This window comes from Chelmon rostratus, chromosome 20 (genome assembly GCF_017976325.1).
Source record: "Chelmon rostratus isolate fCheRos1 chromosome 20, fCheRos1.pri, whole genome shotgun sequence".
Lineage (NCBI taxonomy): Eukaryota > Metazoa > Chordata > Actinopteri > Chaetodontiformes > Chaetodontidae > Chelmon > Chelmon rostratus.
Window position 1 is genome coordinate 10,427,292 of NC_055677.1, and position 25,763 is coordinate 10,453,054.

The following is a 25,763-nucleotide window of genomic DNA, read 5'->3' on the forward strand; positions in this document are numbered from 1 at the left end:
TGTGGGGAAAACACACACACACATACAAATGCCTCATGACAAAGTCCTACAAGAATTATGGAAATGTACATGACTTACTCCAGCAAATCACTTACCATGCTCTAACATTTTGAGCGGAAACCAAAACAGAATAATTGAATGAATCAGTGCATTGATACAGTGACCCCAAAACACCTGAAAGACAGAGACAGGGAGAGACAGAAAGAGAGAGAGAGAGAGAGAGAGAGACAGAAAAGGAAGGAAGAGGGGAGAAAAGAGAGGAAAACAACTCAGTGCAAACTAATGCCAAAGCACATATATGCTCCCACACATAAAAACAGTGATTCCTCACAGTTACATACAACTTCCACTGTGTTCTTGCCATCAAAAGTGCTCTCCTGTACTGCACACACACACTCTCACACATACAGTAGGTTGGGTTGCCCTCTAAAATGAAAGACTTCCTTATTCTGGTCCTATGAATCTCATTACAGGTTGCCATGGCTATATCCCAGTCTCCAGGCCACTCTTGTTTACTCGTTGGCGTCCCAAACAAACAGCAGGCATCACTCATCAATCCCACAGACAAACCACAAGGCATGACAAGTCGAAGGCAGAGCGTAAAAATGACAGATATAGCTTTGATTTAAGATGCAGCACATAGTTTGTGTGTGTGTGTAGGTGCATGCAGATTGTAAAGGTGTGTGTACCTTGGTGTTAAAGCCCTCAGCATTCTGGGTGATTCGGTAGAGCTGTGGGAAGCGGAGCATGTTCTGCTGGCTACACGGCCGGTCAAATATCCCCAGAGTGAACGGAGGCAGTGCAGTAAATATCTGCATCACACACAAGATACACATAGAGCCATTAAAACGCATAATGACAGAGCAGCATGCATACATATATGCACACACTTTGACTAGCTGGACAATCAGTGTTCAGATCAGACTGTCAGCATTAAAAGAAATTCCATGGTGTTTTAGGAATGAGGACCCTGAAGGCATCTGCAGTCAGACATAAGTACAAACATACTTGAAAACACATGAACACAAATGTTTCTGGCATTTAGAAAGTAAGCAGTGATAAGAAGACAAAGTAGAGTGAGATTGATTGAGAGATAGGCAGACAGCAGGAGACGCCACTTGACATCAGCTAAGTAAAACAGGGAGGGGGTGAGACTGAAGGAGCGAGTGGAGAAATGGAAACGAGTGAGACAGTTTGAGAGGGAGTGAGGGTGGGTACTCACCACATTGTAGAGGCCTATACACCAGCGCTCAAAAAGGATCTGGCCAGAGAACCCGTTGACAAAGGCAAACCATAGCTGGGACACAAAGAGAGGGATGAGAGGGGATGAGAGGAACAATAGCAGTGGGTAAATCTGCCTTAGGGAGGTACTGATAGTGGAAACAGCAGGGAGGGATGGCCAAATTTGTGCCTCTGCTTAAAAAATGATATGGTCTATAATAAAATAACTCTAGTAGAACATGGAGCATTTTATACTTTAGGGTGCCAGAAGAAACCAGATTCTCTGCACACTGTCTCTTGTACTGGTGTAAGCACTTGTAAGTTCCTAACAGGCTATTGTCCACACTCTTTTGTAGTGTATGACACTTGTCTTAGCCTGTTGGTGTTGTTTATATGTATTGTTGTAATAAATACAAACAGAAAGGTCTCTCTTAAAAAAGAGCTTTTAATCTCAACAGACTTGTAAATAGTTAAGCAACAGAATCGATGAAAAAAAGAAGGCAAATGAATGAAAAGGCTAAGAGAAACAGGACATGTGCACTGGGGTCCAAGGGAATTGTGAAAGAAAAAAAACAGTTGAGCTAACGCTGATGTGAGAGGCATACAAGAGACGATGATCCCATTTGTTTATAGTAATTACACCAAAGCATAATGATTCATCTGGCAATGGTGCACTGAATTCTATATATCAAGTATGCTCATATAGTAGTTGTCCATTAAATCTTGAGGCATGACGTTTTAAAAAGATTCACACAGGTTGTGACCGGCCCCGAAACCACTGTCTGACTTTATAGAAGTTAACTGACCAATGCAAGGCCCAGGAGAAACCCTCATTAAAGCCTTCACACACACACACACACACACACACACACACACACACACACACACACACACACACACACACACACACACACACACACACACACACACACACACAAGCTGATCTGGGGACAGATAGAGAAAATGTTTGGGGCCGCCGGTGGGAGTTGTGGCATTCCTGGGCATACAGTGGAGCATGCAGCCTAGGGGTGAGGTCACACACACACACACCTCTTATTCAGTCTCCACTAAGTGGACAGAGTCTCTAACCTTTGGCCTAGAGTGATCTGCAATCATGTGAGATAATCATGGAAGCACACACACACACAAAATGTGGTGTGTGGGACAGTAGATTACAGGCTGTGGCTCCCATGAGGACCCGCACCTGCTGGCATCCTTAATGTCAGACAGAGGGGTGAGAGAGGGTGGAGCACAGCTGACAAATACCCCTCATAACAGGCAGTCCAGGGTTGCAGTGTGCCCCTTCACCACACACACACGCACACACACACACAAAGCTGTCAACCCTTGGAGCCAAGGATTCGACACTGCTGATCTAAACACGTTTTTTTTTCTGTGCATTGGTGTGTGTGTGTGTGTGTGTGTGTGAAAAAGAGACAGAAAGCAGACACCAGAAGGGCAGCTCATCCATCACTGTCAGCCATGTCGACAAACAGCTGCAAAATGTCTCTGTTAATGTAACTGTGTGTGTGTGTGTGTGTGTAAAACAGAGGGTGTGGTGGTGAAGCTCCTACCTCTATAATGTAGAGGACCACATTCTTATAGAAACAGTAGAGGATGCACTTGGTGACACGGTTGTAGCTCCATGCCCCATGGACCAATAGCAGCTTCTCTAGGTAAGAGAACTGCCAATCAGAGAGAAAAGAGATTTATTACTATAATTAGAAGAAATATAAAAAACATATTTAAAAATTTGAGGTAGAAAGGGAACAGAGAGAACATCAAGAATGTGACTGGGAGACAAGAAACTCCCACTAATAGAGATAAGTTGGGCAAGATGGCCAAAGGCTAAGAGATAAACAACTCAATCAGTGAAAGTGACAGACTGCGTTTGCGTGAGAAAAGACGAGACACCTAAGTAACTAGAAGTACTCTCTGGTTAACATTCACATTTTCAGTGAGTTGACATGGGCACAAAGATGATTGATGGGAACTAGGGTTGCAAATAACAAATATTTTAGCTACCAATAAATCTGTCAATTATGTTTTACAATGAATAGATTAATAGTGAAATTCTCAATTACCCAGAGAAAGAAAGAAAAACATCAAAATTTTTACATTAAATACAATTTAGCAGTTAAAAAAACTGCTGCTGAAAAGGAACACAATCAGAACAGAAAAAAGGTGACACTGTATTTTGATAGCAATTCTTTTGTGGACTTTTTTAATTCTAAGAATATAAACACTCATGATGAGCCACTTGTTTGTATTGAAAACATGATACTTGAGTGACCCCTGTAAGTAAATTCTCCCTTCAGTTGTGCCCCTCCAGGGAGGTCAGAGATCAGGATCAGCTCAACATTGAGCAGGTACAGATTCTGTGTCTCCCCTAAGGACACTTGAGCTGGGTGGACAACCAAGCATGAATCCAGTATCTATGTTCATGTAACATATCTGCATGACCTTAACCAAAGCTGTCTTCCGCGTGTCTCCATGCTATGTCCGCATCCCACCTGTGCTATGGAGTAGTCAGAAGAGTTGGTGGCCTGCATGCCCTCGTTGCCACTGATCCCCACTCCAACGTGAGCCGTCTGAATCATGCCCACATCGTTTGCACCATCGCCTATTGCCAGCGTGATGGCCTTCACGTGTTTCTTCACCATATCCACAATCTCTGACTTCTGCAGTGGAGAAACTCTGCAGAAACAATACAAATACAAAGACAGGGATGGTTGGGTGATATTCTAACTGTATGCAGCTGTCCTTACCAGTAGGAAATTACAGATGGGGAGGGTGGAAGATAAAAGAATACTGTGAGAAACAAGGAAAACAAGAACAAACTTTAGAGAGAGGAGGAAAAAACCAAAGATGCCAGCAATTAGGAAAGATGAATAAAGCCTGAAAAACTACACTCACACACACATGCACACACACACACACAAACACACGCACACACACTGTGTTTACTGCTCTTCACTGGGTATTAGGAAACAATGATTCACTGTTCTGCTAGCAAGACTGTGGGTAGCTCACGTTTGATGTGTTTTTATACGTGTGCTTATGCTGGTGTTTGTGCACGTCTGCATACATCTGAGTGTGCCTCAGAGTGTGTGTGTGTGTGTGTGAGTGAGTGTTCAGGGAGCTTCCAGTGGTACTCCACCCTCTTGACCTGTATCATTGATCCTCCCGTTCATAACCGGTTCTGTCTCTTCAATGACAATAGAGGACCCAGAGAGGCTCGATTACAGGCATTTCCCTCGGGGCCGCTGAGAGACGATAGTGAGGTGCTGCATTTGCCGAAGTACTGTGGATATTTTTTTCACTTTATGGTGCCAGGTGTTGAATCTGCAGACAAATGAGACCACAGCTCCAGCCGATGCCCTCTGTTGTATGGCTTTTCGGTGTGGATTTACCAAAGAGGTTTTGGAAGTGTTTTTTCCAATCAACACTTTTTTTTTTTTTCACCATCAACCATTGAAAGAAATTGTGAAGACTTTAGATTGGTGTTTGCTGGAAATAAAAATAAAGACTAATAAAAACATACATTTTGAGTTCAAAAGTTAATTTTTGACATCCGCACTACATGGTCCATTTAGTGGCTTCTGACCATATCACATGGTCATCCTCAGTAGAGGAAGTTTGCCCAGTTGTCCTCACAATTTCGTGACAAGTTCCCATTTTTAATAAGCACAAGTACTTATTTTCCATGTTGGTTTAAAATCTGAGATTGAAAGTTCGTCCTCAACCTTGGAAACACTACCACAGAGTCTATTTAATTGCTACTCTGGAGGTTTTGATCAGATCACATTGTTAACTTTGTGACGCTGCGACGAGAGGTGTTTCTTTAATTCATACGATCCTGCCTCTCGCATGCATCTGTGTAATAGCCTTTAATTCAGACAATTCAAAGTTCAGCTTTGGACAGCAGTTGTTTTTAGAGAGATACAAGAAGGAATGATCATGTTTGACTAGAGAGGGTGACTGGAGGTGTTCGTGTCCAACCCGACACACAGTGTTTATGTTCTCAAAGGCAGCATTCTGGACCCAATGACTGAGTTTGAATCTGTCTTCATCGCTGTTTTCAAAACATGAACGCAGCTTAAGTGAGTCTAGTTCTGTACTGCTTTTAAACTGTACAGTGACAACAAGTATGTCTACAGACGAGGAGATGGGGGAGAAAACTGATACTGGGACAGGGATTAAACTTGTATAACAAAGCCAGTCATGTTTCCCACAGTACAGGACTACTACAGCTGTAGTGGCTTATGGACAATATGAGACAAAAACATTTGACCACATCTTAAGATAGGATATTTGTGTTTTACATAAATATTTACTTACAACAAATTCAAACATTTGGAGGTACAGTAGGACACTCCCATTGGCTACAATAAGAGAGACGATACGAAATCCAGCCATTAAATATTTACATTACGTTTCCCTAAAGTTACAGCAATTACCTGAGCCTCAGTGATGTATTAGGTGATAGTAATATGAGTATTAACACAGGGCTATCCACTTAAAGAGGGGACAATACTTCAAACAGTTCCTAAGAAGAGGAGGAGTCACTTTCACAACGACAGTGTCTTTGTGTGTGTGTGTGTGTGTGTGTGTCAAGTACAGCTGTAACTCTTAGTTCTAGCATCAAAATCCCACCATGTTCATCAGTGCTCTGATAATGAGATTACAAAATCAAATTATGTGTAGCTACATGAGCCTTTGCACGCAGGCAGAATACAATACGATGCTTTCAAAAAGATATGACAAAATTAAGTAATGAGCAGATGTATGACTCTTCACATACACGCACATCCGGCTGGAGCCCGCAGGTCATAAAGATGGTCTTTCTTTTATGAATGTGTAAGTAGGATCAAGACCCGGTCAAGCTGAAATCACAGAGCTGGGTGGTCTGCTTAGTATTCATTCATAGGAGAGTGCAAAAGCACACAAATTTACACACATGCACAAGCACACACACCTCCAACCCACTACGATTACCATATACCAGAGGATATTTCCAGGGAAAACCTCAGAGAGAGTCTTGGCCTCTGTAGTCGTTGCTGGGATGGGATCAACCACTGGTCTTTGTTTTTCCTGTTTCTGCGTCTGAAGTGCACCAGTGTGTCTATGTGTCTCTCCGCCTCTGACCACAAATCTCTCGTTATCTCTCTCTCTCTGTCTCACTCTACCTTTCCTCTAAACACTGCTAACAGTGTCTGGGATTGTGTGAAGTGGCATTGGAGAGATGAAAGGCTCCCAGTGCTCTTCACGGTGGAACTGAGCAGAAAATAAACAGACGCTAAGTCCTCCGATAAACAAACGCACAGTGAAGTCAGGAAGCCATGCGTACGAGTGCACCCTGACTCTGCCGCCCCTGACACACACACACGCACACACACACACACAACATTCCCAAACTGTGAAACATCACACACATACAGTAAGTGAGACATTACCTCACAGGCACCTTTATACTTAAAAGTCAAAGTCAAAGTCATTATGTACAGGCACCTTATTAACAGTATCGTGCCCTGGATGCACACACAACCTCACAACAGCAATCACCTACAGCAGCGGTTCCCAACATACGGGGACCTCCCAAGGCATCATGAGATGATTACAGGTGAAGGAAACAATACAAAACTAATTCTGCAACTTTTCTCTAATCTTTCTTTTTTCCCCTTTTGAAATCCTGAATAGTTTTATCTCACAGGGCCTCCTCATAATCATTCAAATTAAAGAGTCTGAGCAGCTGAACTCTTTGGTGTAAGTGTACAGAGCTCCTGACTCTAACCTGTAATGACATTGTTGTGTATTACAGGGTAACATGCACAAAATGGTTGGGAGGAGCAGAAGTACAAAGAGTTTTGATGAATGGACCCTAATGAAGAAAGTTTTTTTTATGAAAGCTTCACTTAACTCCTGCTCCTCTTGCTCTTTTGCACATTTTCTAAATCTGGTAAAATGTTGATTTAAATCAGGAACTAACAATAAATTGGACCAGAAATTTGATGCCAAACTTCAGTACTTTACATGTTTTCAATATTTGGTCCAATGGACACATTTTGGCTCGTATGAAAAAAGGATTGATGTTTGATACCCAGCCCTCATCAGGGTAGCAAGGCCGATTTGAAGGGGAGGAGGGAGTGGGGAGGGAGAGATGGATGGAGTGAAGGAAAGAGGAAAGGAAGCTGGAGGCTGTTTGCAAGGCCTGTGAGACCTGAGTCCGGATATGGCCTGGATATGCAAGGGAGAGTCAATTACCTCCCTCCTGGCTGCCATGCACACGCGCACATGCATGTACACGCCCGTACACTCACAGACACAGACAGACAGACAGACAGACACACAGACACACACACACACACACACACACACACACACACACACACACACACACACACACACACATAGACAAAAGATGAGTGGAAACTCTTTTGTTAAACATCACAGCTGGTGTTGAGTGGAACATGACCAAAAAAGGGAACATGCAGTAAACATTCTATGAACAGGGTGCACTTTGTATGAATGGGAATGTATAATGGCTGTGCCTATGTGTGTGTGTGTGTGTGTGTGTGTTGGTGCCCATTCCAGGGGTACCAGCAGTAAGTGAGTCATGGCTTTGACATTTCCATGCAGCGTAGTGTATTACATTACTCCTGCTGTGCTTTTATCATCCTCGTTCATTTGCTGACCGTAGGCAACCGACAACCTTTACAAACACATGCACGCAGGTATACCTGCACGTGCATACACACTCTGACACTCTCTCTCAAACACACAACAGAGGGAGAATTAATCTGTGTGTGATTATGGATTCAGCGGATTACATTTTTTCTTTGTGAGGTGCCTCCAGTTGGTGATTGCCTTACTTAATTAAAAAAAAAAGCAGTTTGGGGATTTAAAACCACAGTGACACTCACTTTCACCCACCTTCTCCTGCCAACACTCAATGAAGCTTTTAGCAGTCATTAGGATTAATTTCATTAATGTGTGATCACAGCTCAAACCCTGACTTTACCTGAGCAAGACCATCTGTGGTCAAAACACATTCGTGTAGGTTAAAAAACAGCTGATAAAAAGGGCTTGCCTAACAAAGATCTTATAACTTGAAAATTTCAAGTGCAAATTTCATCGTGTTTTTTTTGTACATGGAGGTTTTCCCACAACAGCACTGTGATGCTGTGTATCTGTAAACCTTTTTTGATACAGGCTGCTTGTCATTTTGACTGATTAAAATTCCAGACTTCTTGCAGACTAATTTGTTAATTTTTTTTAATGACATTTGTGGTTCTGTGAGATTTTCACCTTTCATGCTCCTTTTATGGGCAACAAGCATTTTTCCATGCCGTGCTTCAACGGAATGAAATTTCATCATAGATGACTAAGACTAATTGTAATTTCCTTTTCACTAAATATTCCATCAAATGCACGGTATACTAATTTTGATTAATAGCTTGCAACCATTTTCTGTAAGTAAGAAGCTGATTGAAACGTGAAATCTAAACACAAACAAGGCAAAGGAATGAATTTGAATATTTTTGTGCTCTGTGCTTTCAGATTTCCAAACTTTTCCAAGCTTTCCAGACCTGTACAGATACTCTGTACTAAACCCAACATTTGCTTATGCTGGTGTTTGTGTGTGCATGTGTGTGAAAAATGAGTCTTCCCTACCGGCAGCAGATGACAGCCTTGCAGGACAATGCTAAGTCAAGGAAGGCCTGGCGGAGCTCGAAGGACAGTGCATATTTCAGCGTCTGACCATCAATGATCAGTGCAAGCTCATTTTCCTTCCGCAGAGAGTCGCCGAGGGACGAACAGTGAGCTGTCAGTGTGGCACGGGTAGCCTGCAAGGAGACAAAGATCCAGAGAATGAGAAACCCGGCTTCAGAGACTGGCCAGACACTTTCACACATTATCCACAGGCATTCATTGGCACGACTTATCTCTAATACCTCTTCTATGGTTGGTTCAGCACACCAGTGCTCACAGGGATGCATCAGGAAATGCTGCTGGCTTACAGTGAAAACCTAACCCCTAACCCTGAACATCACCACTAATTGTCGACAGTCTTAAATCCTAATCTGCACCCTTACCAATCATAACTCTAAATCTCACCATGAGAATGACTCTTTTTCCTTGTGAGATCTGGCAGCGGCACTTTCAAGTGACCACATTTTCAGGTTTTATGTTTTTGTGGAAATATTGTGGCCTCAAAAAGTGGTGAAAATACAAATCACACACGTCAAAACACACAGAGCAAATCGTTGAAAGGTCAAAACCACCGGTGGTAAATGGAAGACATGTGCCCCTGGTTGCACGGGCTGCTTTCATCTGGTGAAAGAATTTGCTTCTGCGTACACTAAACAATTAAGAATGCCAACATAAAGTTCACAGTTGCCCTAGACATCATTACAAGACATGGATGCTTCAAGGTCCTGGGGGCATGTTGAACCAGTATTTGCTTCACAGAGCAGCAACACACCACAGTGGGTGAAAATATGCAAAAGAGACAAAATGAGACTAATGTTGTGGCAGGGTAAAATGCATCATTCATTTTTAACAGCAGAGAGTGTGTTTGTATGTGTGTGTGTGTGTGTGTTAGTGTCAGTGCCAGCTTGCCAGCAGGGCAGTCATTTGGGGCAGTTTTGATGGAGCTCTTGATAATAGAGGAACAGGGATTAATAGAGAAAATAAACATCCCACAAAGTTGTAATGAATTCCATGTGGAGGAGCAGGCACGCTACAAGCTACCAGTCAGGGCCACACACACACACACACACACCTGAATTCGTCATTTCCACTGATATTAACATTGCCTTATAGCATTGGAAGTTTAAATGTGTATGTTTGTCTTTTGTGGTCCATCACTATCTTTAAAGTGTTAAGTTCTATTGATATTGGATATGAAACAAAAAGTACAAAGGAACAACATTTAGCCTTCAAATAATGAATTATCATGAAAGCATGTGAGAAATAACATAAGCTGAATTTAGACCTCATTTGTCTTAACAGTTCCAGCTTTGACGTAATGTATGCTAAGAACTCTTTACATTAAAGGGATCACCTGGTGAATTCAGGTAAGAACCTATTATTAGCACTGCAACACTAAACAGAAAGTACAAGAATGTTTTTTCAAATGTTGTCCAGTACTGTAGCAAACAGCTCAATATCTGTCAATCTAAGGACAGTTTTTTTTGTTGTACATGTGGAATTCAGCTTATGCACATAATAAACAATGAATGACGCAAAATGAAATGCCCCATAACAGGAATTGTTTATGGAAGCATGGGCAACGCAGCTAAATACAGAGCAATCAGCTACACAAGATCAAACTCTAGACACAAAAGTGCACAAACATTTGAAAATTTGGCACCGCTGAGAATCTACATAGTCTCTCACAGTGGGCTACTGGTGGCCATCAGACCAGAGAGAGTCCAGTGACCCACAGAGAGATAACCCCTCTGTCCACCAATCCGCATGTGTAAAAGACGACATAGCAAGCACATACACAAACACACACGCACACGCACACTCACATATACATGCATGAAAGGTAATCGCATGAACAATGCAGTCTTTCTTCTTCTAGCCAAATAGCGATGCACACATGCGTCCGCACACAAGTGTCCCTCCTCTTCCCAAAAATTCCCCGCTCTTGTTTTCTCAGCCTGAGGCTGTGTGTTTTTCTTTGTATGCCGGAATTCCTGTTTGCATTCACCTTTTTCCCCAAACAGGGGAAAGGAAAACAAAAACATAATGAAAGGATTAAAGGAGATTACAGGTTGTCAGAGTTCTGAAACTCAAAGCGTCTATTTGTGTGTGTGTGTGTGTGTGTGTGTGTGATGTGCATGTGTTTTTACAGAGGAGTAAAACACGTGTATGCCTGTATGAGTATGTCTGGTTGCCTGTAAGTGCACAGGGGTTGTGTGTGTGCATATCTAGAGCATGTGTGAGACATGAGAATCTGACAAAACTCCGTTTTCCTCCTGCCTGTCCTCGCCTCATCAAAGAGGAATGGACACAAAAAGCCCCAGGAGCATAACCCAAAGTAAACAGCACATAAGTGAAAACTGATGGTATAAAAACACTATATGACACATTTTTGGGGTAGTGGGTGTTGATGCATGAAGACTTGCACAACATTCTACATGGGGCTTGATTCTGTGAAGCTCTCTCCAACATGATTCGAGCAGGTGTGAGGGGACAGCTTTCAATTCCACATTGATTTTTTCAGAGGAATGTAATAATGGCTCAGTTGCTAGTTTTGTCTGAAATTCATCATTATATCAACCTGTGTAATTTTCACCGAATAAAAAAGGCACTACGAGAGAGGGTCAATCCTCAAGTGAATGCAAACAGTTCACCAGCCTATCAGTGAGGTGCTAATACACCTCAGTTACTTGTCACAGCAGGTCCAGTCAAAGCTTTAGTGGCAGCTAAGATAACTCAGGATAATAACCAGGCTAAGTCTGCAGGGAGCTCTAGAAGATTAAAAAGGTTACTATGGTACAAACACTAGTTAGCTTTTAAAGCTAACAGGCAGCCACTTACTAAAGTACAGCAAGTCCAGACCTAACTGTATCTTCATGACAAAGAACGTTGACTTAAGATGAAAAGAAACAGCTCACAAAAGGTCCACTATGATCTGTTAACACTTTCTCAAAGAGAACAAACATGAGACCAAAGAAATATCCATTACTATGCAACCATACCCGTTCTCACGCTAAATTACCTGCTATTTTTGGAGACCTTGGAGGAAAAAATTGCTTAATTCTTTGATTGCACAAGTTGCAATGTGACAGATCTCATTAGCAAGCATTTTAATGTTCCAAACTAAATGTTTATTTTTCATATGCATCTGAGCTTGAAGAGGGCGGACGTACTAACATACACGAGCGTGCGCAAACACACGCACACAGACACACATACAGACTTTGTAACCATGTTCAGAGGCCCTTCTGCAAGAAATTTTATCAGGTTTAAATTTGGATCACAAACTAGGCAGGGCAGGGGGAAGTTTGAGATATAACAGGTCACCTTCTGTCACTGCATACTTTAACATAAAAAGTACAAGAACAAACAAACACACACAGATATCTATCTATGTAATGCATATGCGTATATATATAAATGAACAAACTGAGAAAGGGGAAAGCCAAATGTTGATCCATTCCAGGCCACCCTCTCTATTCAAAGAGAGCTCAATCGTTAGTACCATTATGACAAATGTACATAGGCAGAGTATAAAATACACAAAAAGGACTAAGCAAGACAAATGAGAAAGGGTACAAAGAAAAGGAGACCGACGGAGGAAAAGGAACCAGACGAGGGGAAAAGAGAGAGAGCTGCTGAGTGAAAAGAAGGCGGGGAAAGACATGCTCATATCTGAAGTGCAGATTCTGTCACCACCAGTGAGATTTAATATACCGTTTAATTATCTGACTGTGCATCTGTGTAAACACCCACATCCTCTGCTGCCTGAGCCACACACACACACACACACACACACACACACACACACAGCTGACCAAAAAGTAGACACAGACAGACATGTGGTATTAACAGTGGGAGGCCTGATGTACAAAAAACAATATAAACTGAAAAATACCAGAACAATAGAGCAAGTTGAGGCACTAAAAAGTGCGTGTGTGTGTGTGTGTGTGTGTGTGTGTGTGTGTGTGTGTGTGTGTGCACAAAGATGATTAATGAGCAGAAGAGAGATGCTGTTTGTTTAAGAGTTGTACTGCGGGCAGCGTGGCAGGGAGAGGGGGATTGTGGGAAAGTTAGATGTAATGTATATTCAGAACTATCAAGCTGATCTGCGTGATCCTGTGCCACTGGGTAAACAGAGTGTGTGTGTGCGTGTGTGTGTTACAGACTCACAGACAGAAATAAGACGATGAAAAGGAGAATTTACATTTGTGTTCTTGTCTGTCCTTTGGTATTGACTAAACAGATGGAGACAGGGAAAAGATTTGTGTAGGTCTGTGTGTGGCATGTGATCTGAAGGTGACAGATGGTGCTTGTCACAGCTTCGGTGGTTGCAAACCGTTTACCCAGGAGGCATTGCTCACAGGGTTTGTTTTGATGAGGAGGAGCACCAAAAGGAGATCGCATTACAACTCACTCATCGCCCTCACATGTCTCAGCCAAATCTCCCCCTCTTTTCCCCATTTTCTTTCTCAACCCAGACTGTCCATCTCCTTCATGAAGTACAATAAACACTCCCCCTTCTTTATTCACAAACACACTCCTGCGCTTCTACTAAGATAAACACTCATATTTTGTTGCTTGTTCCTGCTCTCCCTCTAACAAACACACATTTTTCCTGCCACACACCACAGAGGCTGTGTATTTGCTTCCTGTGCATAGAGAGGGTGCTGACAGATGTGGAGGTAGTGGTGTGAAGTAGACATGGAGTGGAGAAAGGGTTGGGTCGAGGGAGGGGGGGTTCTTCCGCCAACTGAACTGCAAGATCCACCACACAGATTGACCTTCACACTGATAACAGCAGAAAGAAGATGTGATAAGAGAGAGTGGAAAGTTGGGACAAATTTTGAAAAATGGGGGCCAGGGGTCAGCCTCGAGGTGAGATTTGATAAGTGGCTTCTGTTTTCGCTCACGTGCAGGTTAAATTTTCAAACAGGCCCCACATGCATGAAGAAGCTGAGCCAGCTCGAGTTATTTTAAGTGTGAGATAAGTGTTGCTCTGAAGACAGTGTCGCTTTCATGCCTGCCGAACCCAACCAGAGCCCTCTGAAGTTGACCGGGTTGACTGACACCACTGTGACACCACTGACAAGCTCCATTCATACACATGAGAGAGAATGTTTCTTCTCATACATCCATAAATTATGTCAAAAGTCAAGGTATAGAAATGAAAGTTGAGTTATCAATATGATGTTTATGAGGGAGAATAAATTGAATAGCTGATCATCTGATTATCTGTTGGATGACACCACTGTATTTTAGGGGATGTGAACCAGCATCCATTATTCCCATTTTATAATTGGGTTTCGGTGCAGCAGTTTGTCATGTTAATTCTGTGTCATATTTGCCAACACCCACTTGAAAGTGTGCTACAAGCGGCTCAGGCTCTAAAGCATAGATCATGCACTCGTCACATGAAAAATTCCAGTCATGGCCCATGGTTTATGTTTCATGTCAACCAGCTGTCCCTCTCAACTTTCCTGTCCCTGTGTGCCGTATCGAAACGTGTTAGTGCAACCACTTTACAAAAGAACCCTTTGAACAATGATAACATATTTAATCTTGAACTTCTTCAACAATAATAACAACCACCTGGTACAGATTCAAAAACTTGCTCAAGGACACATCAGCTGCAGGGACGGTTGCCATTCCTGTATGAGGCCAGGCTTTCCAGATGAAAGATGGATTCCCCACGGCACCAAGTTGTTTAAAGTTGCTGCTAAATGGAGTGTATTGAATGGAAAGTCTTTGTCTGCATTTGGCATGAGGTGAGTCTAAAGCTGCAGCGCACAAAATTATATCAAGAATAATTCTAGTCATAGTGAGGGTTACGTCAGTTTTCTAGTGTTTCTCCTAAATATTCTGTGGATTTTAACAGAACATTGTCACAGAGCTTTCCTTAGTTCTAGTTGTCATTCACTTTCATTCAAGTCAAGATGACAGAAAGATTTGTCTGGAAAAAGTGTAATTTGAAAAACTACATTCTACACACCATTCTCACCACAGTCTTTTTGTTTATACTGTCCCCTCTTTAGACAGCACTTCTCAGCAATGGCCTAAATCATTCCCTGTTACAGCACATTCTGCCCCATTACAAGTCATTCAGCTGTAGAAGAGATTTTTTTTGCCTCAAAGTATGTCTAAGGAAAGGGCTTAGAAAGTTCTCTTTTCTGCCGTTTAGGTGCAGAAGAAAAACTCAGACTGTCTGATTACAAAGAACTCTTGTCTTACATGTTATTGGACCTACCGACTGTACATCTATGTGTAATCATTAGGAGTTTCCCAAAGGAAGGCAGGCGTAACATTCCCTATGGCTGCAATTAAAGCTTATGGACAAGAATTTCAAGTATGTATAAGCAATAACGGCAGAGCAAAGAAATTACAGATACAACTTTTTTTTATGTCATCAGCTGTTATTAGAGCCAAATGTTTCATCTTCCAGCCCAGATTATATTAGCCAGAGAGCAATCAGACTTTGAAGTGTTTACTGGAACAGTACCGTATGTAATAAACCACGGCTGCTAACAAAATCTTCCAAACCATATTAGAAATGATACACTTACAGTGCTAACTGCATTGAATTGCACCCTCCTGTGCTAAATGCACAGGCGAATCTAAAGTACCCTGTTTACCCTGACATTAATGTCCACCCCTTCCAACTCAATTTACACAGCATCTAAGTGACCTTGCACGCTGTCTGGCTTTTGACCTAAAGTCTGGGAGCTTCCAGACACCACTTTGATGCATGAAATGTAACATCAAAGCTATTTCTTTTACTAGATGTTGGCATAATATGGGAAAGCAAAGTGATTATAGGTGTGAAGTTGTGCAATTAAATTTTATATCATGACCAACACTGAAATCCTTTCACAAACAATTCCAATTGGATTCAATGTGTTAACCACACAGAGGTCTTTAATGCCATGTTGATCATGCTATAGACTTACAAAATCCCTCTAAAAGTTCACAGGTCAAGACACCCACCATCTGCGCAACGACTTAGATGAAGCAAGAAAATTATTAATGTAAACACAGATGTCTCTACATCAACACACACACACTTTGGGTCCCACAAACACTGCACTCACACACAACCCATAAACAAACACACACTAGCACACACACACATGCGCAGTGCTTAGGTTTAAAGTTTATGAGGCATAATCTCCCCAGTCTCACATATAAACAAACTCTGTAAAAGTGAACACACTGCGATTGTGTGTGTGTGTGTCTGTGTATACATGTTTGAGTGTAAGCACACGTATGGGTGTTGGGGAGAGCGTGAAAGAGAGACAGACACAGAGGCACATGACAGTAATCAAGTCACTTTAGTTAAGCTATCACACATGAAACGCGAATGCAAAGAACACATAATTGGGGTAGAAATTGAGTCTGGGCATACAGAATGTCTCCCATCTCACTCTAAATAGCAAAAGGGACATAAATAGACTGAACACATATACAGTCTGTACATGGTGCTGTATGTGAATGCTGTTAAAAAGATGGGCAGACAGAAGGGAAAGAAAGGGAGAGGGAAAGAAGTGATAGTTCATTACTTGTCTCTTTTCATCCTTTTCTCCAAAGGGACACCAGAGACTTTAATTACCTGCACCTGTGAGCACAGAAAGAGCCCCACCCACCAATCTGGCTGTGGACCACACCCTAGTTCCCACAGTAACCTGTTTAAGACCCAACCACACACATGCCCTCACTCCTGTATGGGCACAAACACACACAAAAAGTCCCCTTACTGTACACAATGTTCACACACATCAACAGAGGAGGTCAGAAGTAAGAGGAGGGTGTACTCACGTCCAGAGAGTCCTCGTTGACGATGATGAGTGACATGCCGTGTGTCACCAGACGACAGGAGTAACCTGAGAAACAGAAACAGATAGTGGAAGGTAGCCAATGGGGGATGGGAGGGAGATTAGATTCACTCAAACCCAAAAACTGATCTCATGTATGACTGGATTTGCAAAATCCTGCTCTATTTTCACACACTCCATTCTCCTCTGTCGGTCTCCAGCCACCATCTCTATTGTGGTCTGTTATGCACAGTTCAACTACATTATGCACCAATTAAACATAGCAAAACTGCTAACTCACAATCATTCTGCATACCAATAAAGGTGTATAGAGTGTGAAAAGTGGCAGAGGATGTCCCAACTCAAATGTCTACTCAGAAAATGTTGCTTTCAAGGCTTGTTTTTGTGGACATCTGCCACCAACTTCCACCACCACTGCCAAGAGAAACCAAACGCACTAATGTCATTTCTGTGCAACTTTAACCCTGCGCCCGCTGGCCACTGGCACATCTCACTTGGAGATTGAAAACATGTCTGGCATTTCACAGCCCACATAATGCCTGCTATTCTTCCAGCCATGATTTAATTAACTCCACAATACATAGTTTCCTATACTGCTGCACATAATGCAGCAAAGACAAGGGGACTTCCACACCATTGTTGGATTTGCCTACATCACTGACACATACTCCATATCCCATTTAGCTGCTCTTACTTTCCATCTTCTTGTGGCAAAACTGTTGCTATCACTTAAACACACATTTTGGCAACAGACTTTATTTCAAATGCTTTCACCTATGTTGATGGCAGTTTCCTGCTTGTCTCCAGTGAGGACCCAGATCTTGATGTCAGCCCTCATCAGAGTGGCGATGGTCTCTGGCACGCCAGCCTGGAGACGGTCTTCTATGGCTGTGGCGCCCAACAGCATTAAGTTCTATTGGTGGAACAGAAGACAGATAAAGAAATGGAAGAACGAAATATGACACAAAAGAGGACAGACGGTTGGAATAAATCATATTTAGGCTACAAATTCATCCAGATGTCACCGGCCTGTATGAGACGGCTCTTTCTCTTCAGAAAACATCATCCATATCTAATTTGAGGATGAGAACGATGCCAGCGAGTTAAATTCAGTTGGTACAGCAGCTCATTTTGGACCTCTGAAGCCAACTTTGTGTCTTCATGCCAAGAAGTAACCCATTACCTTTCCTCCCCTTGCTTTAATTTGTTCAGCATTTAAATGCATGTGTACCCTCATTAGACACACTCGGACGCACACACAAACACTCACACAGACACACAAGTTAACACTACTGTGTTGTTGACTCCAGTTTTATGGGGCTTTTGGCAGGCTGGTGCAGGTAATTACCCTTGTGGTCTCCTAGTCTGAGCTCCCCTCCTCCTCCAGCTTCCTCTTTTTTTCCTCTTAACTTACTTTTCTCACCTTGGCTCTCTACGCTAAATCCTTGGTTTTCCCACCTATCAGTTTGTCGTCTGAACATCCTCTCAGCTGAAATCTGTAGTAATATGTTCACTTTGTTCCCCATTCTGTGCAACCCTTCGAACAAATCAGTCAAGACTTCCACATGATGATTTTGCATACTGCTAAAAGAAAAGGCGCACACCTTCAAGGGAAATCTGACTGTGTTTTGCAATTTACAGGCTGTGAAGCAGCAACGTGTTTATTGAAGTGTAGGACTCAATAGAGCCACTCTGCCACCTGCTGGCAAACATGAAGTTTGTGTGTATGAGAATGCATCAGGAATAATTTTATGTTCTTTCAGGTCTCTGCTTTGATTTCACATCAATCTATCAATACCACTAATCAACTTCACTTTTAAATAAAAAATAAATCTGTCCACAGAAAAAGAAATGATGAGTTTACCTTTTCCAATAGTTCATAACACTCCTCTAGTTTCTGAGCGCGGTCTTTGAGCACAGTGCTGACTCGATTGTATTCCTTCAGCCACTCCTGGTAGGCGTCTTCCTCCAGGTCCACATAGGCAAAACACAGAGTCCTCAGGCCTGGGCAGATGGGAGGGGGATAAGACGATCCATCAGTGTGGAATACATTATTATGTTTAAATGGGAGGGAGCAATCTAATGCTCTTCCATTGGAACGCTGAGAAGCAGACCGAATGGAATGGATAAATGGATATCCAGTGAAACATACATATGTCTTTTAAACAGAGAGAAGCTCAACTATGGCTTCCTCTCTCTTGCTCTCTCTCTCTCCTTTTTACTTACCTTCAGTAGCAAACTGTTCCAGATGAGCAATAGTTAATTCTTTGTACTGGGATGCCTCAGTCAGACGTTCAAAAATGACATTATCCTGGAAAACAACAAAATAAGAAATTCAGCATTAAACAAAAAATGTTCAAAGACATTAGAAGTGCTTCATTAAAATTATAATGAGATAAACATACAGCTCCTTTGCAGTACAGCCGTAGCTTCCGGTTGGGGGTTCTGACCACCACAGACATACGTTTGCGGTTACTGTAAAGGAAGCAGTGGGCTCAGTTTCAGAACACACTGCGGTCTTATATTACAGAAATATTTACTGACTGAGAAAAAGATTTATGGGAGAATTACCTGGAAAACTCCAGCACATTCAGCAGCTCATAGCTCATCTCCTTTCCTCTCTGAAATATACAACAAAATGTCAGCTCATAGCTTTGCAAAGAAGCAGCTCTCACTACAGTAAAACACACAGATACACACTTACAGCTTCAATTATGACTGAATGTGGGGTTCTTGCAGTGAAAACAAAGCCAAGTCCTTTGGCCCCTTTGACCAGTGCTCCTTCATCTGGCGAAGAAGCCTGGTAAATTATCTGATTTTCCTCTCTCTCTGGGACCACCGTGTGGCACACTGCCATCATCGTCAGGAACTCACAGATTTGAGGTGACGTGGGCTGGAGATATGCACATAAACAAAGTGGACGTGGTTTTTAACAGTGTCTTCTCGTCATTTTTGGGCAGAATAGTTTTGCTTCAAATTAAGAAATATGAGAAAAGTTTCAGAAACACCTACATGATTCTTCTCAATGTTTTGGATGAGAGTTGGATCATCGAACTCTGTAGAGTTATTGCTGCTGGATGGTAGATTGCTGTGACAGAAGAAAAAGTAATTCATTCAAGTATTTTAGTTATAGAAGTTTTCAGCACTAAAGCAGCATTGCAGACCAAAATAGGTGAGTTTTTTTCTTTATTGTTCTGATCGAAGCACACACACAGTACATTCATTACTCAAAGCATGCAGAGCCTAGAATAAAAGAATGTTAGAAAGGGGAAGATGGATGAGAAGTTCAGAAGAGAAGGTCACTAACCTGAAGTCCTCCATTGAACGATCACAATCGAGATCAGGGAAGTGGCTGCAGTGATGAATGAGGTTGTATTACAAAAGGAATTAATCAGTTGATGAGTTGATTAGTTCATTTGATCAAGCATGCACGTTTCCAGTCAACTAAATTAATAACAGATGATTCTTTATACAAGTTAGTCTAAGACAATTAGTTTAACATTAAAGATTAAAGGAAATGTTACTTGCAAAAGGAAATTTAGTAGCATTCTGATTCTCATGTAAATTTAGTATGGGGCTTGGTTTGCAGGTCGAGCCAACAGGCAAGAATGAAAGTGCAAAAACAGAGATGACTGACCCATATGTAATTCCCGCAATGGTACACTTCTTAAAGTGCATGACGTTACAGGTCAGAGTTCCCGTCTTGTCGGAAAAAAGATACTTCACCTGGAAAAGACGGACAGACATAAGCAATGACAGCAGACACAGTATGTTTGAACAGGTGTATATTGACTGAGTGTGCACGTAATGGTAATTGCGGGCATTCCCACTTCCACCCTATAGCCACGAATTATGAGCAGGGGGAGGAACTGACCTGGCCCAGTTCCTCATTGAGATTGGATGTACGAGCCATGGCCGGCGTGTCTGTCTCCGAGTAGTACATCTCTACGTCCTGAGGGAAAAACAAAACACAAGTGAAGTGATCAGGAATATTTGACTCCTTCAAAGAAAGTACCAAGTATTACAAAAACACATACCCAGTTGATAAAGAGGGCCTGTGTGAACTTGACCACCTCCAGAGTGACCAGCAGGCTGATGGGGATCAGGTTGTTGTACAGGATGATGAACGTTAGCAGGTTATATGCAAAGTTAGTGGAAATATCACCTGCACAAACACACAATATACACTTATTTACTGACCCTTAAAGTGCATATTAATCCTAATCATTCCATACTGTGGAAATGTGGTATGTGTGTGTATTCTTACCAGCCCGGGACAGGTACCAGCAGGCATCTTCAGTGTGTTCTCTGTTCCAGATGGCGGCGCCCACAGAGCTGACCAGGGCCATGACCAGCAGGATGCCAAACAAGACCAGGATCTGCATGTTGGTCACTCGCTCCACGTTAGAGCGCTTCAGCGGTGCTTTGGTGGAATTCTGGGAGGTGGAAAGGTCAACGAATAGAACAAGTTAGAAACAAATTGAGACGGTGCTGGATGAGGCTGACGTTTCATAGAGTTACAACGTTTTCTCTGGGGAGAAAAAGTCAATTTGCAGCAACCTTTTAGCACGTTTGCCTCACTAATTTAATTTGTCATACACACTTCTAAACATGAAACTTTTTTATTATTTATAAAAATGTTCTTATCATTTTTGGCGGAAAAATGTGCCAGCAGTGCAAACACTGGGACTGAGGATTAAAAGCACCTCTCGGCTTGGATGTGCTCCCAGTTATGAATGCGTCACACAGTTAATTAAAAGCTCTAAACTATTCCTATGAAGTTCTCAAGGAAAGGGGATTCTATTTATTAAAAAAATATATCAAATTAAACTCCAAAATTCCTTTACTCTTAGGCATTTTGAAAACAGTATTTTTCGTGCATTGTACACAGTTTAGTGAATTTAAATAAGACACTGGGTTTACCTGCATCAGTTTGGAGTCATGGCCAGTGTAGACAACAATTCCCACAACCCACTGTGTGTTTCTGAGCTGGGCTCCCCGCAGTAACACCTGGTCTGGACCCAGGGGAGCTGGACTAAGGAGAACAAGAGAGGTAATAAGATACAAAACATGATAAATGAAAGCAGATTTGGGGTGTCCCACATTTCTTCGTTATTTATCATCTCAAAGTTTTATTTTATAAAATCCTTTGTAAAATTTTAATTAATGAAGAATGCCACTGCTTTTTTTCTATTATGACTTGATTTTCCTCTTTGACTTTTAAAATCGTATCTCTTTTGTGCTGGATGAGATGACTATGAAAGTAATAATATGCTGATATGTAGGTACTTTTATCCTGCTATCTCAAACAGAAGTGCTTTATACCACAATATTATTTAGATAGATTGACTTACAAGTTATAAAACAAACTGAGTTTCGCATATGACACTGACAATTCACTTGCTATTTTCAAATCAATAATCATCAGGAAAAACTGTGTGTGTTTGTGTGTGTGTGTCTCTCACTTCTGGTTTTCCAGCCGCAGTGTGCCAGTGAAGTCATACAAGTGTCTGTTGGGGCCTTCACACTCCAAACGACCAGTCAGCGCCATCAGATCCTCCAGGGTCTGAGCACAAGCTGTGAGTGGGAGACCCTGGAAAAAATGAATCAAGTCGAGTCAAGGAAAGCCCTTTGACGGAGCACTTTTACCAAACAGGACTTCGACAAAGTACATCACAGAGAAGAAAGGTTCGTGGAATAAAACAGGAGATGAAAAGAGAAGGAAGAACGGCAAGAAACATGACGCCACACGGATGGAAATGTGAGGATTGTGAGGAAGTAAGATTTCATTTGATGCGAGTCCTGAAAGCCAATGCTCACATTTTTCAACATCTTTTATTAATTTGTTTTTCATCTTATTTTACGTTAAATTTCTATCCCTGTTTCTATGCTCATTCTATGTCTTTTTTATGCAACTTGGTGCATGTGATTTCTTTGTTGTAAAGCACTTTGCAGTTGCATTTCCTGTATGAAGGTGCTATACAAATGAAGTTTCTTATTATTATGATTGTATCCAAACAGTGATCTTTCTAAAGCAACACAAACTCTCTATTACATCTTAAATTGCTGACTTCCCTTCAGGTGGGCCAGCTGCTCCTTAATATGGGTGTGATCCACCACAGTTATTAAAGTGTACAAATACTAAATCTAAACGTAATTTTATTTTCAATTCTTCTGGTCAAGTTTCTCAGTGCCCATTTGCAGAGTCCATCCATCCATTGAGAAATCTGACTAACTGAGAGATTTGCTGCTGTATCACACCTGTCTGATCTTCAGGTTGGTTTCTCCATCCAGGTTGGAGGTCTCAGTGTAACACATGGCCTGCGGCTCACTGTGGAGAAGAGGCAGAGCTGCATCAAAACAAAGTAGCGCTTAAAATGATTAATCCATAAATCAGCAGGAAATCAGTCACCAACAATTTTCAACACTGAATAATCAATTAAACTTTTTAAAAATTACTTATTACTAGTAGCATTATTGTTATTATTGTTTGCTGGTTATGTCTTCTGAAATATGAATATTTGTTTCCTTTACATAATTTAATGTCATTTTAAAATGAAGGATTTATGGTTTCTTGACTGCTGATCAATTTAAGACAACACTTTAGGTTCCTTTAATTTAAGGTGGGAATTCATCATTACATTTTATCTACTTCATCAAAAGACTAGTCAATAGATTAATGTACCAAAATAAAATTATTAGTTGCAGCCATAAAAAGTAGTATAACGAACAACAAATGATTAGCAGACATGTATAAACAGACAAACACACACAAATGTGCCCACACACACTCATACACACTGTCTGACCTGGAAGACACAATAACCATGTCAGCTGGAAGGTGTTGGCCATTGGTCACCTTCACTATGTCTCCTACTGCCACCTTGTGGCCAGAAAACAGCAGTGCAAGAAAGAAAAAGAGCAGCGTTAAGGCAGAGGGTACGGGGTAGAAGGAGGGGTAAGGGTGAAAGACAGAGAAAGGAAATAAGAGGCAAATTAATTAGTGACCAACCGAGAGACAGCAAATAGAGAGAGGAAGACTTGAGATAAAGTGACAGTGAGCACAGCAGTGCATAGCTTAAACTGTTTTGTCTGAGCAGACCAGGATAAGACACAAAGATCACAAGCATGTAGATGTCAAGAGAATGAGAAGAGAAAAAAGATCAAACAAAAACATGGAGAAGTTGAGGAGTTCATGTTTCAACTCAGTTCAGAGAGATGGGATACAGTGCTGCATAAGCCACAGCCATTCAAGCAACATCAAGACTTACAAATGTGTAGCTTCTTAAAAATCAATTTTTAAAAACTGGGAAAAAATCCTTTGACACTTTATAGCATAAAGAAAAGGAAGAGTAACGGATCAAGATTTGAGGTTTGGGAAAGTATGTGGAGTGGATCATCAGGACATACAGATGAGCTTATACCATGAGCAGTGTTCTGGGGAATGTTTATTATCAATGCATAAACACGGCTTTCTTATATAATGAACGCAAAAGAGAATAAAAATTTACAACAAAACCCCTCACAAGAAAAAGCCATTTAAGTGAAACTGTCACCATGTCTCTTTAACGTAAACATTAGTGAGTTAGCAAGGCAGCTCTGAACAAATCCCTTCACCTGTACTGACCCTGACTATCAAGGGGGCTAAATTCCTGCTCAACACATTTGTCACCCACTTAACAAGGACTCATGTTTGATTTGATTTGACCTGCTGGAGCAAGACTGTTCACAGCTGGAGCTCAGTTAATGAGTACACTCAAGAAGAGAACCAGCTCTCGAGAAAACAGAACATATAGTGAACACGCATTCCGGAGGTAACTTTAATTTGGCAGAGAATTTACTGGGAGAGGCAGACCATAAGACTCACAGGTTCAGATGGACTATGTGGAATACTGGACAAATCAAGTCCAAAAACAACAAACTCTATTATTATCTGGCTCTAAAACATCAATACTAATTGCATGAGTATCTTTTTACTGTCAGGGATCTGATGCAGACAGATCCTGACCAAACACAGACTGAATGACTGCAGACTAGCCACAAGAAGCCACCCTGGAAACTTATAGAGGAGAAAATATGGAATCACTGCACAAGAGGTGAGACAGACATGGAGCTCCTTTATGACAAATATAACCACATCATAATAAAATAAGATCAATCCCCAATTGTACAAAACTACTCAAAAAATATATCCTACAAAATATGACATCTAAAAATACTATCCTGTCGTGTCATTTTATCATTATTTTAACAAAGTTTTGTTAGCTAATTATAATTGTCTCTGACGTGTCTTCTCAGCTTGCACTCCTTGGATGCTTAATATATTATTTAACGCCATTTATGCCAATAAAGTATGGTCAACTGAATTGTAAAACTGACTGAGGCAGAGAGAACGATAGGAGTGATGACTGAAAGCGCAACAAAGATGAAGTCTGTGATGATAGCGATACCTGTTTCCAGATGATCGTCTGCCAGGCTCCGTTCCGCAGCACTGAGAGACAAGGACAACACAGCCATCAGTCAGCCTATAGAGCAGCACTCATACAGTATTCATAGCGACTAAACTTTTGTCTGGGGTCTGCACTATAGTGAGTGACAGACAACAGCTATTCACTCAGCCATGAAAGGAAAACAAAACCCACACAAATAGACACAAGCACACCCATGGAAAAGCGCACAGACAGTTGATACGCATTAACAAACACGCACACGCAGACGATACCTGTTGTCTTCTTCTTGTTTACTGTGTTGTCTGCTTTGTGTCTTTTCTGAAAAGACACATAAAGATGCATTAGCTTTAAAGACAACCCTGTGACGTCCCTCTCTCGTAAACTTAACAGGTTTAAAAAGCAGCAACTTCTTACTGTATAGCAGGTGCTGCTGGGGTACTCACATAGTCCTCTATGATCTCTTTGATCCCGGCCACCGTGAGGATGAAGATGAGTGGGACCAGTGTGGTGTAGCGGCCGGTCGGTGACACATCAGGGATTTGCTAACAAC

The 25,763-nt window shown here is 41.6% G+C and overlaps 1 protein-coding gene across 4 annotated transcripts in view; it reads right to left on the reverse strand.

Moving 5' to 3' along the window:
• The window catches only part of atp8a2 (ATPase phospholipid transporting 8A2), a 49,385-nt gene that overhangs the window by 11,135 nt on the left and 12,487 nt on the right, over positions 1-25,763 (reverse strand). For all 4 annotated transcript variants that reach the window (XM_041961383.1, XM_041961382.1, XM_041961384.1 and 1 more), the window contains exons 4-29: positions 25,657-25,755; positions 25,486-25,531; positions 25,214-25,254; positions 23,573-23,646; positions 23,025-23,094; positions 22,229-22,356; positions 21,687-21,798; positions 21,031-21,199; positions 20,801-20,928; positions 20,638-20,715; positions 20,401-20,489; positions 20,071-20,115; positions 19,776-19,851; positions 19,468-19,656; positions 19,335-19,384; positions 19,169-19,238; positions 18,990-19,074; positions 18,628-18,767; positions 17,538-17,676; positions 16,747-16,811; positions 8,896-9,068; positions 3,735-3,918; positions 2,796-2,906; positions 1,223-1,297; positions 690-812; positions 96-174 (exon numbers count right to left, since the gene is read on the reverse strand). In XM_041961383.1, the coding sequence (XP_041817317.1) occupies positions 96-174; positions 690-812; positions 1,223-1,297; positions 2,796-2,906; positions 3,735-3,918; positions 8,896-9,068; positions 16,747-16,811; positions 17,538-17,676; positions 18,628-18,767; positions 18,990-19,074; positions 19,169-19,238; positions 19,335-19,384; positions 19,468-19,656; positions 19,776-19,851; positions 20,071-20,115; positions 20,401-20,489; positions 20,638-20,715; positions 20,801-20,928; positions 21,031-21,199; positions 21,687-21,798; positions 22,229-22,356; positions 23,025-23,094; positions 23,573-23,646; positions 25,214-25,254; positions 25,486-25,531; positions 25,657-25,755 (2,638 nt within the window). The remainder of the gene's footprint in view (positions 1-95; positions 175-689; positions 813-1,222; positions 1,298-2,795; positions 2,907-3,734; positions 3,919-8,895; positions 9,069-16,746; positions 16,812-17,537; positions 17,677-18,627; positions 18,768-18,989; positions 19,075-19,168; positions 19,239-19,334; positions 19,385-19,467; positions 19,657-19,775; positions 19,852-20,070; positions 20,116-20,400; positions 20,490-20,637; positions 20,716-20,800; positions 20,929-21,030; positions 21,200-21,686; positions 21,799-22,228; positions 22,357-23,024; positions 23,095-23,572; positions 23,647-25,213; positions 25,255-25,485; positions 25,532-25,656; positions 25,756-25,763) is intronic.